Below are 19,516 nucleotides of genomic sequence, written 5' to 3'. Positions count from 1 at the left end.
TTAGATTTATTTTATTACTTTTATTATTTTATAGAAAGGATTCAACACTTAAATAATTGATAAATCATAGGTCTATAGTCAGTGAGCTGCAGTTTATTTAGGTCATTGGCTACTGGGTGATTTATATAAACAAGTAAGAATACTTTAAAATCAATTACAAATGTAATTGAAAACCAATTTAAAGATCTTAGGACTGGAGTTAAATGCTCAGATTTTTTGGTTCTGGTCAGAATTCTCTATAAGCTGCTGATATGTCAATACAGCAAGCATTGTTACTGATACCATACTGTTTCTTCCAGGGGTTTGCTATCAGTTTCTTCAAAATCAGAGATAGCAACTCATTTCTGTTGTGAAATTATATAACCTCTCAACTTGTGAGATATCAGGAGAACAAAAGGGTCTGCAAATATCTTGTCAAAGATATAGCCTTCATTTTAGTGTTCTCGTGTAGGCCTATTTTGACAGAGACAGAAAAAAATATGATATTTGGTGGTTTAAAATGAGGTAAAATTTGTACAATTATTTTAAAGTCAACTTCAATATGCTTCAAGTTCAATTGTTGTTGTTTTCATGACACCTTTAAACATTTTAACGCAGTGAAATCATGATCTTTACTGGAAATACAAAGGGCACCAAATACTAAAAACCTCAAATCACAAGTATAATAAATCAGCTCTAGAGAGGATAATACAGTTTTAGTGAAATAAGTGCTGCAATAGTTTCAATTAGAGTTTCAATTTGAAATGGCAAGGAAGGAACCAAAACTCTTCCAGGATGATAGTAGTGATGAAAATAACCTTGAGAGGAACCAGTCTTCACCGGTGGTGTATATTTAATATAATTGCTGCTCTCTCTCACTCTGCATACCATCTGCATTTCTGACCAATTCCACACTGAAAATAAATTCTTTGAACTTCCTGAGTTCCTAAAATACCTCCACAAGCACATACTAGAACTGGGGGTAGGTACTCTAGAGTAGGTGCTCTTATAGGCTGTAAATTGTATAAAATGACACCAGTCTATTCTAAATAAGGTTTTAAATATAAGAACATCTCAGCTGTGGTCACAGCCTATAAAAGTCTTCACCTACAGATTTATTGTTGGTTGGGTGATGGTAGGTTGAGGAGCAATGATCTTGGCTGGGTACTAGAATTTTTCTTGGAAAAATGGTCATAGAAAGATTGTTCATTATCAAAACAAGTCTAACATCTTCCCCTTTGAACAAAGGCCTTTTTTTTTACCATTTCATCTGTGTCTTTTACAAATATTGCTCCTTCCTGGGAAACATACAGAATATGCATGTGGTTCAAATAACCAACCACTAGAAGGTGATACTGGCACATTTAACAAATGTGGTACACTTTGGTGTATAGTTATTTAATTCTTTTTTAAGTATCAGAGGCTCAAATCTCACTTTATGGGAAATATTAGATTAATTTTTATCTAACTTAAAATCAGCACATTTTAAACCCTTTAAATGATTTCCGTCTGTTCCACCTTATCTGGACCATTTTGATCTAACAATTAAAGTCATACAATAAATAATGTTAATCTGATATTTTTTTTTATCAATGTATAATGAACTATTTGCCAATAATGTAATATTTGTGTCCCACATTTTGCATGCAATAGTTATTGTTACTGTTAAACCACATTACAAATTTGGCAAAGGTTATAGTATGTGTATGTATATATGCAATCAATCAATCAATCAATCAAAATTTATAAATAATAGTTTGCTAAGATTATTATTATTATTATTATTATTATTTTATTTTATATGACTTGCCGTGGTAAAAAAGGATGACAAAGTCCAGAAGTGCACTATTATTGACTCTGTGACATATTTGTGAATTTAACTCTTTGTAAAGCTCCAGCCTATTAAATAATTGTTTACACATATAATAAGGGAGGATAAATTACTGACACCCTGCCTCATTAAAATACGGCATAATAGCACAATAGCCATGATTAATTGGCAAACAGTATTAAAGATGTTCTCAGCAACTGTCATGTTGGGCTGCATTTCTCATAAACAATCGTAAGTGGTTTCTATGATCTTTATAGGATTCTATGATCTATATATCAGTAGTTTATAAAAACCTGGATCAGAAATATTTGTCATCAATTAAGTTATAAAGTTGGATCTAAAGATCCAGATACAGGACACACAGCATCAGCAGCATACATACCAAAGTATAAGTACAGAATAGCAAAAAAGCAAAAAATCTAATTATATATCAGTCTATACAACGGACAAAAGAGCTTTAAATAAATTGTGGCCAAAAACAAGGAGTAAAGGACACCATCTATAGGCCTATTCAGAGATTAGTTGGATGTGAGAGGAGAAGTTTTGGAAGCTGCACTTCAGTCATTACATATCATTGTAAACATGAATCCGGATGTTGTGTCAGATGTGAGCAATCTGAAACGGTCGAGCATGTTCTAATAAAATGAGGATGAGGATATAAGGATGAATATCCTTTACATTATAAAGGACCCCCATCAACATTAATGCTCCACACTCCATCCCAGTAGGTGGCGGAATATGCACCAAAAGCGGGTTTGCCAACCAAGCGTCAAAGAAGACGAAGAAGCGAAGAAGAAGATTAACGGCCAGTTGTACGGGTTGTAGTTATCACATTCACAGTGAATTCTTCCTATTACAATTAGTAATAATGTCTGAGGACAGAGCTGAACGATCAGATGGACGGATAGTGAAGATGGAGGTTGACTACAGTGCTACTGTAGATCAGCGTGTGCCTGAGTGTGAGAAAATGGCCAAAGTAAGTGTGAATGAGCGGCTGAGTCATGCTGCGTGCTAAAGCTAACGTTCATCAGATCATTCCAGAATTAAACTATGTGAATGATGTATTTATTATAAACTTCTGTAGCACGTTTAATTGAAAACAAAGGTTTTGTTATGCAGACATAAACCTCTCTGGATACTGTTGTCTAAGTAGACGTTTGACTTGTTTTTTAGCCATAGATACTTCACCATTCATATTTCATCTCTGATAAACAGTTACTGCGAAATGCACAATGATTTGACCTTTAGCTTTAACCTTTAGCTTTAACGTGCGAAGAAAAACCCTAACATAATGTTGTGTTTTTGTTTTTAAGGATGGCAGACTGCAGGAGGCCATCGAAAGTCTGCTGTCACTAGAGAAGCAAACAAGAACTGTAAGTGTCTCCCTGTGATAATTTTATCTAGATTGAATTCATTAGCTCTTAAAATGCTCTGCATTGTTTGCATGTGTCGCTTCTTTCCAGGCTTCAGATATGGTGTCCACCTCCAGGATCTTGGTGGGTATAGTTCAGTTATGCTATGAAGCCAAAGACTGGGATGCCTTGAATGAAAACATCATGCTACTGTCTAAGAGAAGAAGCCAGCTGAAGCAGGTAGGAATACTGTTTTGAACATATAATGAAGCCAGGGATTGAGCTCATGATGCCTAATAAAAATGTCCTTCGAACACTTGTACTTGTACATCTACAAGATGTGTTTTATTATTATTTGGGTAGTATGGAGAATATACAGGGGTGTCTTTGGACCATACAGTGTGCTGACATGTTTATTATTATAATTTTTTAGCAACACATTTAATGTTACATTATATAAATGAAATATGAAACAATATCTGAACATTTTTGGTAAAGTGATGTAGTGAAGACGAAGATGGCCTGAAATGTAGAATATCAGTGACTTATTTTCATAGTCAGATTTAGCCCATTTCCATTGATATCAAGTTATTCTTGCCATTATTTTTGTCGTTTGGAGTAGTTGGTTAACTTAAGCAGCAAGTAAAAAAAGATTGCTCTCTAATTTTCTTAATATCTTGTTGGTTACATAGGATGATGTAGGTGGTTATAACATTTTCTTAATTTTCCTTTACAGGCTGTTGTAAAGATGGTACAAGAATGTTATACATATGTTGATGCTGAGACTGACATGTCAATCAAACTCCGACTCATCGACACACTACGCACCGTCACTGCAGGAAAGGTCTCCACTTCCACTGTTTTTTATAGCTTTATTATCTGTGTACCAGATCTATTTCTTATGAGCTCACTCACTCTTCTGTTGTAAGGATCAGCTTTACACTTTATTTATGCGGCTTATATTTCTAGATATATGTGGAGATTGAGCGTGCCAGGCTGACTAAAACACTGGCCCATATCAAAGAGCAAAATGGAGACGTGAAAGAGGCTGCATCCATTCTGCAGGAACTGCAGGTGAGTGTTAGCGAGAGATTTGCTCATCTGCCTCATCTTCGTGCTCTTAAGGCCTATTCAAACTAAATGTGAATATTCGTTATGTGAACATTTCTGATGTTCATTTTCAGATTAAATTTTTCATCTAATATTTGTATTTAATTTAGTATTATACAGGTATGACGTTGTTTTTCTTTATGTGCAATGTTTAATGTATTTATATATAATCTTGGAGTGTACAAACTAAAAAGTTTATTTAAGAAGCACATTTACTAATCAACAAGAGCATGCTATATGTTGATTATTATGTAATCATCATGTTAATGTTAAAAGTGTGCTCTAGGTGCATCTTTTACTTTCTCAGCCTGAATTTGTTTCCTTTAACCTGGCACATTCACACTTGGTTTGAATAGACATTTCTTAACATTCTAACCCTTTGCAGGTGGAGACATATGGATCAATGGAGAAGAAGGAGAAGGCGGAGTTCATTCTGGAGCAGATGAGGCTGTGCATTGCTGTCAAGGACTACATTCGAACACAGATCATTAGCAAAAAGATCAGCACTAAATTCTTCCAGGAAGAGGGCTCTGAGGTTGTCATTCTCTTCTTCTGTTGTAGTCTTTTATTTTGTCTGGTTTCTTGTCTGTCAGTCAGTCAGTCAGTCTATAATCTTTGTGGGTGGTGTGTTCAGTTATTCCATTTGTATAACAGTTTGATTTTCTTTAATGTTTAGGATTTGAAACTGAAATTTTACAATCTGATGATTCAAGTCGATCAGCACGAGGGCTCCTACCTGTCCATATGTAAACATTACAGAGCCATATATGACACTCCCTGTATTCTGGAAGACGCCTCCAAATGGCAGCAGGTACCATTATATTTGCATTATAATTCTTGTCTTGCTTATTCTTTTTAGCTTTGCTGTTTATTTTAGTAATACAAAAAGCATTGTCACTTCATTTGCAATCTAGTTTTATTTAAAACTGAAAATGTCTCGTATCTTTCAGGCTCTGAAGAGTGTGGTGATCTATGTGATTTTGGCACCCTATGACAATGAACAGTCTGATTTGGTTCATCGAATCAGCATTGACAAGAAACTGGAGGAAATACCTAAATACAGGTAAAAGATCCAAACCATACTGGGAGTTTCTGCAAGAGTTCAGGGATGTTGCAAGCAAGTTAGGTAGAAGAGTTTAAGTTTTTCATCCCTCCCTTGCAGGGATCTCCTGAAACAATTCACCACCATGGAGCTGATGCGCTGGTCATCTGTAGTGGAGGATTATGGAAAGGAACTGAGGGAGGGTTCTATGGGAACTCCGGACACTGATGTCTTCACCTGCTCAGAAGAGGGAGAAAAGAGATGGAAAGATCTGAAAAACAGAGTGGTAGAACATGTGAGTTGGTCTTATTTTTGCTGAAATGGGAAGCTAGATTGTTTATATCTGTTTTTAGCCTGTCACTCTCTTAAAATAATAATTCAGCACCAAATGTAAATTCTCATTCATTATTATTGTAGTTATTTAAAACCCATGACTGACTTCCATGGGACACAGAAGGATGATTATAAAGTGTTGTACCGGCTGCACTTTTCCATCCGTTTTCACAGAATGAACGCTGGGGCTTTCAAGCTTCAAAATAGACATAAAGTGTCATAAATTTGGGCTAATGGACTATAAACATAAGCCATGCAGTTGCTTTGTATGATGATGAGACCAAACATTAAGATTATCATGTTAGGGCTGTATGATGCGTTAAAATGCATTTAAAAGTTTGCATAGTTTGCAAAATACTAGTTTTTAGAATAATATTATTACTTTAACATCTTAATTTCAACGTTATACATTTTTGGCAAAAAAGGGAAATAGAACTAGAAATCATGTACTAATCTAGTTGTGTTTTGAACTATGATTTGTGTTGTCAGTTTCATTCCACTGCTAATTGATAACTGTCTGTCTCTCCATAACCAGAACATCAGAATAATGGCGAAGTATTACACAAGCATCACAATGGGGAGAATGGCAGGCCTGCTCGACCTCTCTATTGATGTGAGTTCTGTACTGAAATAATATATAACTTGATGCCTGATGTTATGCTCTTTCTTTTTCTTTCTTTTAAATCAAGTCTGTCGATCGAGACTTTAATGTTTTTCCCAATCTTTCTCTCTCAATAATAGCTAATCAAAAATGTAAAACATTTCAACAAATGTTGACAACTTAAATATTTATTCTTTTTGTAGGAATCAGAAGAGTTCTTATCTAACCTGGTGGTTAATAAGACCATCTATGCGAAAGTGGACCGCCTCGCTGGTATCATTAATTTCCAGCGGCCTAAGGACCCTAACGATCTTCTGAATGACTGGTCTCAAAAACTGAACTCTCTCATGTCTCTGGTCAACAAAACTACTCATCTCATTGCCAAGGAAGAGATGATCCACAACCTTCAGTAGAGCCTGACAAAGAGTCTTGGGTACACTTTTTTTTTTTTTTTTTCTTTGTTCACCGTGAAACGTTTGATTAAACAAATGTTAAATAAACTTTTGCTGTTTACGCTCCTGTTTAAAATCTGTTATTGACAACGTGGCCTGCAATCAGACTGAGAACAATGTTAGTCTGTTTCCATAAGAAGTTTTACGCTGCACTCAAGGTTTTCCCTTATGTTTTGTGACCTCTGGCTGTAGTTTGTCCAAAAAAATCACTCTAACCTCCATATGAAGCCTCCCATCCCTTGCATTGTATTAAGTAAATGCCTTGTATTACATTTAAACATTACTGAAAAAAAAAAATGCATAATACTATTCTAATGTTGCTCCAGCATCCACATTAAACTTTTTTGGAAATAATTCTTGGTTTGTTAATTTACCATTCAGAGGCAAGGTATACAGTTTGTTTAGGATTATTTAAATTTTTATTATTATTGCAGACAATACTTTCTTGATTTTCTTGATAAACCTTTTGAATTAAAGAATGCTTAAGCTTCCAGTAGACAGTGCTAGATTTAAGTTTGTTTATTTGGTTCCACAACTTAAAAAGTCTTTCCAATTAAAAATAAATACACCGTTATAACCACTGAATTCATTGTACATTTTCAGTTTACGTGCATCTTGAGATGGGTTGTTGGTGGAGACACAATTTTCGGTTCTGCACGTCAAGCCTGACCACGTGACCATGTTAATCATGTAGTTTCATTTATTAATGTTTATTATTTATTTAAGCATAAGCTCTGTAGAGGTCGGCGTACAACTTAACCTTCCAATTTAAGCCATGCAGATGTTTTTGTACAGTACAAATACATCTGCATCGTTTAAATTGGAAGGTTAAGTTTACAATGGTTACAACAATAAACAATTCAAAAAATAAAATATGAAAATAACCATTTCAAAATAGCCATCTCTATGTCTCTTAAAAATGATAGGGATAAGGGCTAAGATGGTCCCTACTGGGGTAAGAAACCCTTCTGGATAAACATTTATATACAAGTTTCAGGTATGTCTCCTGAGAAGTCTTCCTTGGCAAATCTCTCAAGCTCCTCCAGATTTGTTGGTCTCCTAGCATGGACTCTGGTCTTCAGGTTGCTCCACAGATTTTCTATTGGTTTCAAGTCTGGGCTTTGTGCAGGCTAGTCAAGGACGTTCACTTTGCTCATTTTGAGGTAGTTCTACATGGAAATGAGGTATGCTTTGAGTTGCTATCATGCTGGAAGCCAAAACGTCGACCCAAACCATGTTTTATTGCAGATTGCCTAAGGTTGTCTTTCAAAATCTTCTCTTAGTCTTCCGTTTTCATGATTTCTTTGACCCTGACAAGATTCCCAGATCCAAATGCACTTAAACATCCCCACAGCATTATACTCCCACTGCCATGTTCTTTGGGTTGAGCACCTGTCCCTTCTTTCTCCAAACATAAGCAACATCTCTATGGCCAAAGAGCTCTATTTTTGTCTCATCTGACCAAAGGACACATTTCTAGTATGCATAGTTTTTTCTCCAGGTTGTCCTTCAAACTTCAGTCTAGCTTGGAGGTGTCTCTTCTTCAGAAGCAGATTTTTTCTTGGTCTGCAACCTCGCAGTCTATTCCTGTGCAGGCCTCTACTGACCATCTTCGTTGAGATATCAATCCCAGACTAAGCTGAATCATTCACTAGTGTCTTGGCAGTTGTTCTTGGGTTTTTAGAAACCTCTCACAATAGTTTTCTTTATAAAGTTTTTGAAATCTTTCACTTCCTGCCTCTGTTCTCCACTGTGTGGGTCTCTTCAAACTTCTTGATAATATTTCTCAGGGCTGTTCTTGACACTTGAAAACGCTTTGATAAACATGCTTCTCCTCCTTTGTGAGCATTGACAATTCTTTTTCTCAAGTCTAAACTAATTGTTTTTTGTCTTTGCCATTATGACAGTACATATTATTTTACTAGTAGTTTGCAAGATACTAATCCTCAGTTTACAGAGCAATATAAAGGCTTAGAGGATTAATAATAATTAATAATTTTGTCTTCAACTGTAATGTATAGCTAAATGTGTATATCACTTTTAGTTTAAAAAGTGTGGTTAATATAAAATACAAAATCAACCATACTATTCTATTTATTTATTTATTTATTTATTTTTAGTTTCCTGATAAAACCTGCGTTCATTTGAGCGGATAAAACGGGAAGAAAAAAAAAAGTTTGACTTATGTGCTCATCATGCGTGGCTGATTTTAGACACGCATAAGAGGTATGTGAAATGTACTGTGAAGTTGTCTTGATGCGCTCAGTTCAGTCTAGCCTGCGCTGTCATGGCTTGGTGTAATCTTGGCGTTCAGATTGTTTTGACGAGCCTGGGCGCGTTCGCGGCGATCAGCCTGATGACTGTCGCGATCGGAACCGACTTCTGGCTCTACTCTAGAGCTCACATCTGTAACACGACCAACGCAACAGATGAAACCCACACCTTCCAGCAGCCAAAGAAAACACGAGGAGATCTCACGCATTCTGGACTATGGAGGATCTGCTGTATCGAAGGTAAATAGATGGGCTGAATTGTAATAGACTAATTTCTATAATAGTGGAGCGGTCTTATTAAATGCATTTAAAACGCTTAATGAATTTAAGAGACACAGTTAAAGAAGGAAGAAGAATGTATTGAATGAATAGCCTACATTCTGCCAGACATCATATGACATAAATAAAAACTTTTTTTTTTACAGCCTACACGGATTTAATCTCAGCCACTAAACCCTGGTAATGTTGGTAGTGTGTAAACTTTATAGCTATTAATTCATATTCACATAATATACTAAAATGTATTTATTAGTGTTGAAAATGCTGCCCAATTAAAAATCTTTAAGTTCTACATGCTGGTGAATTTTTTTAAATCGGTCCTTTTACTCTTCAATACAAATCTAGGTCAAAAATACCTGCAAAACTATTATTCTCTTGTGCATTAATGAGTCTAGCTTCAAAGATGCACCAGAGGCTCTTTCATTTGTCTTTTGAATAAACCTTTTAAAACATTAACCATCAAATGAATTTTCAGGTAGAAATACCAAAGAACAGTTTTGACACACAATATTGGCTGTTTATTTGAGATGGTTGTTAATAATAATAATAATAATAATTAAAGAAAGTCACTGAGAGAGCAGATGATAAAAGATGATGAAAATGGAAACAAGAAAATACCTGTGGCATAGATATTTAACAAAATGTCATATATTTGCACAAAGTAATATTAATATTAATACTAAATAAAAGTTTAATAATAAATTAAGAGACCTTTTACAGTAAGGTCATACAAACAAAATATAAAAAGGAGAAATATATAAGCTTCTGAATAGCCTATTCCTTGTGAAAAGCGGGTCTAAACAACTGGAATTATATTTTTCTGGTAAGGTAGTGACATTTTTGAATGATATAAATTGGTGTGGAGCACTGATCTATAATAGAGAATTCATTATATATAGATCAGTGGTGTGGAGCAGTTCGATCGGAACATGATTGTTGCATTAAACAACTTTTACTGCTTTTGGGACAAATGCATCAGTGTTTCATACTCTGTCAGATTTTCTTTTAATAGTAAATGTGTATGAATATATAGAGTGAAAATCACTCAATTGAAACATCATAGTTTCATTACATAAAATTCAGCATCACCTATGTTTGGCACAGGGATCAACAATGGGAGCTGCTATTGGATCAATCATTTTTCTGTGGATAATGACTATGACACAGACAGCTCAGAGTATCTCCTCCGTGAGTTCATTTTCTTTATCATAAAGAACGAATCAAAGTAGTACTCCACCACTGGTCTGTATGAAAAATTAAAGAAGAATTTAATTTATTTTATTTGTATAGGCCATTTGTTTCTATATGATGTGTAATAATGTTAGCTAGTGTATGTGCATAATGGTATAATGGTTGCCTAAAATGCCTTTGTGTGTTGTAGGATTAGTGCGAGCATCCAGTCTCTTCCCCATCCTGAGTACCATCCTGCTTCTCTTGGGGGGATTTTGTGTCGGGCTGGGCCAGATTTATAGCAGCAGGAATAACATTCTCTTGAGTGCAGGATCCTATTTGTATCTGCAGGTACAGCACTTGCCATTAACAGTAAACTTAACTTTCAGGAGGAGTCTCTAATTGCAAATCACAAGTTTAGTAATTATAGCATATCAATGTATTTTTAATTGAAAAAAAAGCAGGATTGCCATACATGCATGGAGGTAAAGAAACAAGACATAAATATATTATACATTTTTAAGATTAATTTTTAATTTTATTTTACTAATTTAATTTTCTGCATGTTTTCTGCAAACATATCTTTGAAATAATGCATATGTGACCCTGGAGCACAAAACAGTCTTAAGTTGCTGGGGTATATTTGTAGCAATAGCCAAAAATATATTGTATGGCTCAAAATTATCTTTTTTTTTTATGCCAAAAATCATTAGGATATTAAGTAAAGATCATGTTCCATGAAGATATTTTGTAAATTTCTTACCGTAAGTGTATTAAAATTTAATTTTTGATTAGTAATATGCATTGCTTAGAACTTCATTTGGACAATTTTAAAGGCGTTTTTCTCAATATTTAGATTTTTTTGCACCCTCGGATTCCAAATTTTCAAATAGTTGTATCTCAGGCAAATATTGTCCTATCATAACAAACCATACACCAATATAAAGCTATTTATTCAGCTTTCAGGTGATGTATAAATCTCAATTTTGAAAAATTGACACTTAAGACTGGTTTTGTCGTCCAGGGTCACATATGCGTATATATATATATATATATATATATATATATATATATATAACATGCATTTTTAACTCGATTAATTCATTAATGATGCGCTCAATCAACTTAAAAACCCATTATATGTATGACATTAATTCACTTAAATTTAGAATTTTACAATGCTAGATTTTCAATAAAAGAATCATTGCAAGACTGTAGAAAGACATTATGAAAGTGCATTCTATGAGAAGTGTCACGATTCTCAGTTTGGAATTAAGAAAACATTTAGTCAAGATTATGGCTAGATTATGTAAGTAATCCAATTAGAAGCTTATATATATATATATTTGTTACTTTTCATCAGGTCTTAGCAATATCATCGGCATCATTGTTTACATCTCCAGTAATACTGGAGACCCTAGTGATAAGAAAGGAGAAGATAAGAAAAACCTGTACAGCTCATTGTACAGGTCATTGGTGTGCTGGCAGTCAACATCTACATTGAAAAGAACAAAGAGGCTCATTTCAAACACTTTGAGTTTATTAAAACTGTCCCTTCCCCTTCATCCTCTCCCTACACAAGCATTCCAAATTACCATTACAGACAACAACGCTCCCAGTCCTGTTCTCAGTCCAGAGAGCCATCTAAAAACACTTCCCTTCCCACACTTAGCGTCACTGGCTCCTCACTGCCTTTGGGGGACATTTTAATGTATACGGTGGGGAGAGAACATCCACTAAAGGCAGGTGCTCTGGCCTCCTATAACACTGATCTTGAACATCCCAACTTTCTGCAATTCCACAACCGCGTTTCTAAAGATGTGAAGGAAAGTCTGAATCACAGGATCACTCCTGTGTAAAAATGCAGTTTGCAGTTATATCATGCATTTATAATTATTTAGAGTTTTACTAAATCACTTTGGTTCAATTCTCAAATGAGAATTATCGATTTTCTTTTTGTTCAAAACAACAGCTCTCTGAACAATTAGTTCCGTTTCAGTCGGTCACTTTTGACGTCACGTCGATGTCCATGAATTGGGGATCTCGCTAGAAAGACCAATCTACTTCGAGTGTAAACTAATCAAGCCAATGCATATTGGCATACAATGATTGCATCCAGCTGCCACCGATCGCAGTGCGAGTATAAATAGGCAGCAGGTGCAACGCATACTTAGCTTTTCACTTCGGAGCCGAGTGCTATCAATTGTTCTGCTCTTACCAAGACTTTTCTGTGAACAAGACGAGTTCAGCTCACTCCAAGGGAGGTTCTTTGTGTTGTTGGAACAGCACTACAGCAGTGGTTGTTTTCCTGTGTCGAGTGGATTGCCCACATCAGGCTGCACTACCCCCTGTTTGTGTTGCAGGCGACCATCTCCCCTGTGTGCTTCAGCACACTAAAAGAGCCTTTTTTCCTAAAAGAGCCTTCACATTCACGTTTCTGGATGCGGTCATTACCTGATGCTGGGTGATGGTCAGGATCGCTGCCTCATGTTCCTAGGCATTAAGGACGCTGAGGTTGCGCTTGTGGATGAGTCATGTTCTTATAGCGGGTTGCCGTGTTACCATCTCAGAGTTGTGGTGCCTTTGCCTCGATCTAGTTCTCTTCCTGGCAAAAGTCAGGGGAGGACTACTTCAGGCAGTAGCATGGGCTGTCTGAGGATCACAGTGATGGCTACCCCTCCGAGGCTACCCCTGCCCTGGCAGGCAGCTGCTGCCTCCACCCGTCCGCCAGCCACAGCTGGCAGCAGTGGGTGGTTCGAGAGCACTGTCACGCACTCTCTGCCCAAACGTGGAACCTGGTAAGTGTTGCACTGCACACTCAGACCCTGCTTTGGACTGCCCATGAGCCGCCCAAGTCGGGTCCCTGCGTTTCAACTCGATGCCCCAATGCGGCTACGTTGGTGGTTCCCCTGGTCTTTGGGAGCCTGGCTAGCACTGCCCAGTCCTGTCTTGCTGGCTCCTTCGGACCATCAGAATTGGCTATGTGATTGTTCACCCAGCATCCCCCCAAGTTCAGGGGCATCAGTAAAGGCAGCTGATGCTCATGTCTTGCATACGGCGATTGCAGTCCTACTGGCAAAGGATGCGATAGAGCCAGTCCCTCCAGCCAATATGAAGTTGGGGTTTTAAAGTCCCTACTTCACTGTACTCAAGGAAAGGCGGTGGGTTATGACCAATCTTGGACTTGCGTGTCTTGAACCGGTCCCTTCACAGGCTACCGTTCAAGATGTTAATGCAGAAACACATCTTCGGGTGCACCCATCCCCGAGATGGTAGGGAAGCACGACCTGGTCATCAGGTTCCCTAGGGGACGAGAAGGTTGAACCCTCCTCGTCCTCCCTCTATACCCTCTTGGGACCTGACTCTGGTGCTAAGAGCACTACAGCAGGGCCCATTCTTTGCAGTCTTTGCAGTCAGTCGAGCTAAAGGTTCTTTCAATGAAAACTCTGCTCCTGGTTGCATTGGCCTCCATCAAGAGGGAGGGGACCTGCATGCATTTTTGGTCGACAGGTAACCCTGAGGCCCCGGCCTGGCTATGCGCCCAAGGTTCCTACTACCCCCTTCAGGGATCAGGTAGTGAACCTGCAAAAACTGCCCCCGGAGGAGGCAGACCCAGCCCTAGCTTTGCTCTGTCCTGTCCGTGCCTTAAGATGGCACGTGGACCGGACACAAAGCTTCAGGACCTCAGAACAGCTCTTTGTCTGTTACGGAGGCCTGTGAATGTTTTCTTGAGTAGAAGCACCGAGATGCCCTGACTTAGTGTTGGCTTGCTAAATTGCTCCAGAGTGTCCGTACTGTAGACCCTGTCAAGCTCCTCCATCACCCTTGGCAGCCAGACATGGCGGAGCGTTTGGTGCCAGGCCTTCACTCGATGAATCTGTGAGAATCGCCATATGTTGTTACCTAAGTGGATCCCATAAGTGTATTCTCCACGGTATAGCTTGAAGCCTGTGTTTCTCTGGCAGACTTCTCTGCCATTCCTCAAGAGGGTTACAACCACCTCTTAATCTTCCATATGTATCTAAATGGTTACCCATATGTGTAAGTGCTACCGAAACCTCCTTCGGAAAGGATGGGGCTTCCGCAACGTTCCTGTTCCAAGTGGAACGGGTACGTTTTCCTAGTGTTATCCAATCTCACTGAGTGGGTAGTGCTAAGACAACAGTGACCCAAAGGGCCGCAGAAGGCTTGCACAGAACACTGGAAGGGACAGCATCCATGGCGCTTTGGTAGGGATCCCCAATTCGCCGGTTATCGCCGTGACATCGAAAGTGACCGACTGAAAGGGAACGTCTCGGTTACTACAGAGATGTCACGCCCCGTTGCCACAGCTGTTGTACCACCGCTGAGTGACCAGGTCACCGGCTCGGCTCCTCAGGGAAAACCTGAGAATGCGTTGCACCTGCTGCCTATTTATACTCGCGCTGCGATCAGCGGCAGCTGGATGCAATCATTGCATACACTCAAAGTAGATTGGTCTCTCTAGTGCAGGGGTAGGCAACGTCAGTCCTGGAGTGCCGATGTCCTGCAGAGTTTAGCTCCAACTCTGAGAAAAACCTCACCTGCCTGTATCCCTAGTAATTTTGAAGACCTTGATTAATATCTTGATTGTATCAGGTGTGTTTGATTAGGGTTGGAGCTAAACTCTACAGGACAGTGGCACTCCAGGACCGACGTTGCCTACCCCTGCTCTAGTGAGATCCCCAGTTTGTCGGTCCTCAACGTGATGTCTCCGTTCCATCCTTCAGGGAACGAGGGTGACATACGTAACCGAGGCGTCTCTTGTTGACACCAGATTTGAATTTCTAATTCAAGCAAATTGCGTGTGTTTTGACATGTGTACAAAGGGGGCAAGACAATTATCTACAGTTTACACAATGACTAAATGCACATGGTGAAACTGTCATACTCTTCATGTATTTTCCATAAAAATCCATGACATGGAATGTTTTCTGTTTATATGTAACACATTGATACAAAAATAAAAATAGTGTATAAATGCAAGTGTGCTTTTTTTTTCTTTCCGTGTACTAAAGCATTGACCAGTATTCTCAGTAAACTTTTATCTGCTGTTGAAATCTGTATCTCAGATCAGTGTGATACACAATAGCATTCAACTACACAAAACAGTGTAAAATTTGTATGCAACAAACATTTCCATGGTTGATGGTGAAAAAACATCTAAACATTTTGACCAGTTCAGGTCACGTAATGACAAGTTACTACATTTAGCAGACATGTAATAGAGTTATAACGTCCCATAAAACAGATGTGACAACTGCACTTAGTTTAGAGCTTAGAGAATATGAAGACTGTGGTAACACTTTATTTTAAGGTGATATAGTTACACGTTACATATACTCACTAGTATTAGTATTAACAGTAAAATATGCATTATTACAAGCAACTAATCCTAAACTCTAAAGTTAACCATATAGTACGTACTTGTATAATTATGTACTCAATACTTATTTGTGTAATTACACTAAAGTGATACTGAAATTTAAAATAAAGTGTAAATGAGACTAAGAAAATTATTGTTTTTATTATTAGTTTATTATAGATTATTATTATTATTATTACATTCTCAACAAATCATTTACTTTATTTGCATCTATTAAAAAAGCTCAGAGAAACAGTAACAATACTGCTGTAATTGATTACTTTTTATTAATTTATGTATGTATGTGTTTGTTTTGTTTGTTTGTGCAATATACTTTCTGGCAGGGGTAGCCAACCTTGCTCCTGGAGTCCTACCTTCCTGCGGAGTTTAGTTCCAACCATGTGAATTAAATGGTTTCAGCGAGTGTTTTGACTATAGATGACAATTTAGTTTTGCGTTACTTCATTAAAAGAAGCCATCCCAGTTACAATGAAACACTGCCACAAGAAATAGTTGTTTGTTTTTTGCCATTAAAACTAAAATGAATTAAAAGTTTGTTGATGACCTAAAAATATAAATAAAATATATTTTTATGAGGGAAATTGAATTGAAACTTTATTACAATTGTCAGATGCAATAAGCTGGAACATACTACCCAAAAAATGGGTGTTTTTCTAAGTAAAAAAACATAAACTACTGTTCACTCCCTCTGTCCATCACTTTCCATGCCAAAATTAAACATCTGGCATCATGGAGAATAAAAAACCCTAAGGGAAATGATTTTGTCACATATGATTAACTTGTTCATCTGGTTCCTAATGTGTCATGGGCGACTTGCACAAGGACCCTAGATGCAGAACAGTTCACTGTTGTAAGCATTTATCTAATGAAGCAAAACATTACTGTAGTGCACTCACTGACTTATTAAATGACTTATTAAAGTTGTATAGAGAAAATAACAACAGCATAGGCCTACTTACAAAATGTTCATTCAGTTTTATTATTATTATTATTATTATTTTACTCTTGTTTTTCATCAGAAAATAAATGGGGATAATGATGATGTTGAAGACAGATGATCAGAATAGAGGGCACAAATCGTTTTGCACTTTCCAATCAATCAATCAATCAATCAATCAATCAATCAATCAATCAATCAATCAATCAATCAATCAATCAATCAATCAATCAATCAATCAATCAGTCAGTCAGTCAGTCAGTCAGTCAGTCAGTCAGTCAATCAAACAATAATTAATTGAGAACCACTTTTTTAAAGGATTATGACTGAACTTTTACTCTTACTGCTTATTTTATTTTACTGTGTTCTTCTTTCATGTTACACTTACTTGCTATATTAATAACAGTCAATTATGTAAAATGGCATGAAATCAACCAAAAGCCAAAATATAAGTCTAACTCTGTACTAAGCACATGTTGTTAATTAATATTACACAGTACATAATTGTATAATTACACTGTAACAAGGACCATTCTTTTATTTTATTATATTTTATTTTATTTTATTTTATTATTTAATTTTATTATTTAATTTTAATTTTAATTTTAATTTTAATTTTAATTTTAATTTTAATTTTAATTTTAATCTTAATCTTAATCTTAATCTTAATCTTAATCTTAATCAAAGCCAGTGTGAAACATAACTGCATTTTTTAAAGGTGTGGACTATAATTACTAATTTTCCAAATTTCACATACCTAGTGTGGCGAGTCACCCAATGAGGAAACAGCATCGACATGGATACAGCTCGCTCACACTGATTACTCCAGGATGTGTGCTAATCATCGCCACCTGAAGCTACTCACCTGGACTGCTTTTAAATGGAGGAGAAGGAGAACAGGGTGAGCTTTGACTCCACTCGTGGTCTCTAATGTCCTGTATTTTTTGTTGTCTACAGACACCAGTGACTGAAGATGATCAGCACACCCCGGAGTCCTGCACCCAATCACGCCACGCACACAGCACCTTCTTTATCTTCTATTCATGTTTGTCAAATAAATCATCCTCCAGGGTTTCATTTGCATCTGAACTTCAACTTGTGTCTGCGTTTTCACTCCACTCGCCCACACTTGGTACACATGGACAATAAGAAAAGTCTGAACATGGAAAATCTCATGAATTTCTGTTGCTCAGGAGGCACTGATCTCAAGGTGAACAAATATAGTGTCAAATATATAGTTTTTAAATATCTTGGCTCAGTTCATTAATCATTTTGAAATGTCAGAGATAGCAGATGACAGTTTGGCCTGAGTTCATGATAGGGAGATAGAAATGACTTTTGCAGGAGCCTAAAGGGCAGCAGGGAAATGTACTAGAAAACTACAAGGGAATAGTGCAATATAAATGTAAATGCATGATTCTTACAAAATTCCAAATATACAAAATATAAATTGTCTTACAAAATTTATTTATAAATTTCCCTAAAGTTCTTATACAAATTTTCTTAAATATATAAATACAAAAATGATAACAAATAACTATTATTTACATCTTCAAGCAAGCAATACTGCCAGATGCAAGTATTGCTGCTTCAAATTCAACTCCTCCAGAATGAATCTCTCTGCAAAAAAGCCCAAATCATTTTGTCTCATTTTGTGCAAAAAGACGAGAAAGACGTGATTGTTAGCTTATACTTTACACCTGCTCTCTTTGAAGTTATAGGTCTTTTTTCGTATGATTTAGAATTCAAATGGTCCTTCTTTGTTCTTTGATGAGGACCTCATCTTGTGACAGGCCAGGTCTGGCCCAGTTGTTCTCCCTGATCATGTGCAGGTCATGGTCTGTGGGATAATATGCACACACCATTATGAGCAGGAAGATCCCTAGTGACCACACTGTCGTCAGCTTTGTTTGGCATTTGCCAGTGACGTTCTCTCTGTGTAGTGCCTGGAGGAAAGAGAATTTGACTGAATTCAATCCATTTACACAGCATGTTGACTATAGAGAGTGCGTTTCTGTGAGATAGAAGCACAGCAATGAACAGGAAAGAAACAGAATCAATGGTGCAAACTTCAAGAAGGAGGCCAATCCAAATTCTACTAAAGCAGCTGTAGCAAGACAATTGTGTCATTATTCAGCTCCAGTCAGTTCAGTGTTAATTCATTTGAGTTCAAAGTGTAAAGTTCATTCAATATGAAACAAGTAAGTTTTGTCTTAAGAACAATCTTTAGAAAAATAAGAACATTCATAAAATTTTTCTTAGGTTAGGAATTAAGAACAAGGTTCAACGGGTTCCTAACAGGTTCAACTGACTTGCCAAAAATCAACAAAATGGCATCATTCAAACAACTACAACTCTATCAACTTTACAACAACTTAACATTTCAAAACCTCAGAATAATACAGTACATATCAAATTTGTGGCATAAACATTAAAGTTCATCAACATCAGACATCATCAGACATTTAATAACCCATTTTCCAAACCTAAAGCTAACATTCTGTTAATTAGAATTTTATTAAAATGTTCGAAAATACATTAAAAGCAGTTAGTACTTCTGCACTATATTCCAAATATTCTGCATCACACATAATCATGAGTTATTCATATCAGCTACTTTTATTATGGTTTTAGAATGTTAATGCCCTCTGTGTGGTCCAAACCTGCAATTTATAAGTGACCAGCTGAGGTTGATTTATTACTCTATGAATGTTCCCAACTTGGCATACCAAGTTAAATACAATACTTGAAGT

General features: G+C 36.8%; 2 protein-coding genes across 2 annotated transcripts; both read left to right on the top strand.

Moving 5' to 3' along the window:
* The first annotated feature begins 2,573 nt into the window (after positions 1 to 2,573).
* On the top strand, positions 2,574 to 6,761 carry psmd12 (proteasome 26S subunit, non-ATPase 12). Its single transcript, XM_058780097.1, has 11 exons — positions 2,574 to 2,786; positions 3,124 to 3,183; positions 3,274 to 3,402; positions 3,899 to 4,006; positions 4,132 to 4,236; positions 4,658 to 4,807; positions 4,949 to 5,083; positions 5,223 to 5,335; positions 5,435 to 5,609; positions 6,183 to 6,260; positions 6,452 to 6,761. The coding sequence occupies exons 1-11, from the start codon at positions 2,679 to 2,681 to the stop codon at positions 6,659 to 6,661; spliced, it is 1,371 nt and encodes a 456-aa protein (XP_058636080.1). The 5' UTR covers positions 2,574 to 2,678; the 3' UTR covers positions 6,662 to 6,761.
* A 2,187-nt stretch (positions 6,762 to 8,948) lies between these two features.
* cacng4a (calcium channel, voltage-dependent, gamma subunit 4a) lies at positions 8,949 to 12,281 on the top strand. Its single transcript, XM_058780098.1, is given in 6 exon segments — positions 8,949 to 9,213; positions 10,357 to 10,440; positions 10,634 to 10,753; positions 10,756 to 10,773; positions 11,786 to 11,875; positions 11,878 to 12,281. Coding segments are annotated over 6 exon segments (942 nt in total). The 5' UTR covers positions 8,949 to 8,987.
* The last annotated feature ends 7,235 nt before the right edge of the window (positions 12,282 to 19,516 follow it).

The sequence above is a fragment of the Onychostoma macrolepis genome, chromosome 06 (genome assembly GCF_012432095.1).
Source record: "Onychostoma macrolepis isolate SWU-2019 chromosome 06, ASM1243209v1, whole genome shotgun sequence".
NCBI lineage: Eukaryota > Metazoa > Chordata > Actinopteri > Cypriniformes > Cyprinidae > Onychostoma > Onychostoma macrolepis.
The sequence above is the reverse complement of the archived record's forward strand: the minus strand, read 5'-3'. Positions and strand labels throughout refer to the sequence as shown.

Bases quoted from the DNA above. Each gene is read 5' to 3' on its own strand.
- psmd12 (XM_058780097.1), top strand. From the start codon at position 2,679: ATGTCTGAGGACAGAGCTGAACGATCAGATGGACGGATAGTGAAGATG. The intron at 3,184-3,273 runs GTAAGTGTCTCC...GCTTCTTTCCAG, and splicing joins TAGAGAAGCAAACAAGAACT to GCTTCAGATATGGTGTCCAC. The intron at 5,084-5,222 runs GTACCATTATAT...CGTATCTTTCAG, and splicing joins ACGCCTCCAAATGGCAGCAG to GCTCTGAAGAGTGTGGTGAT.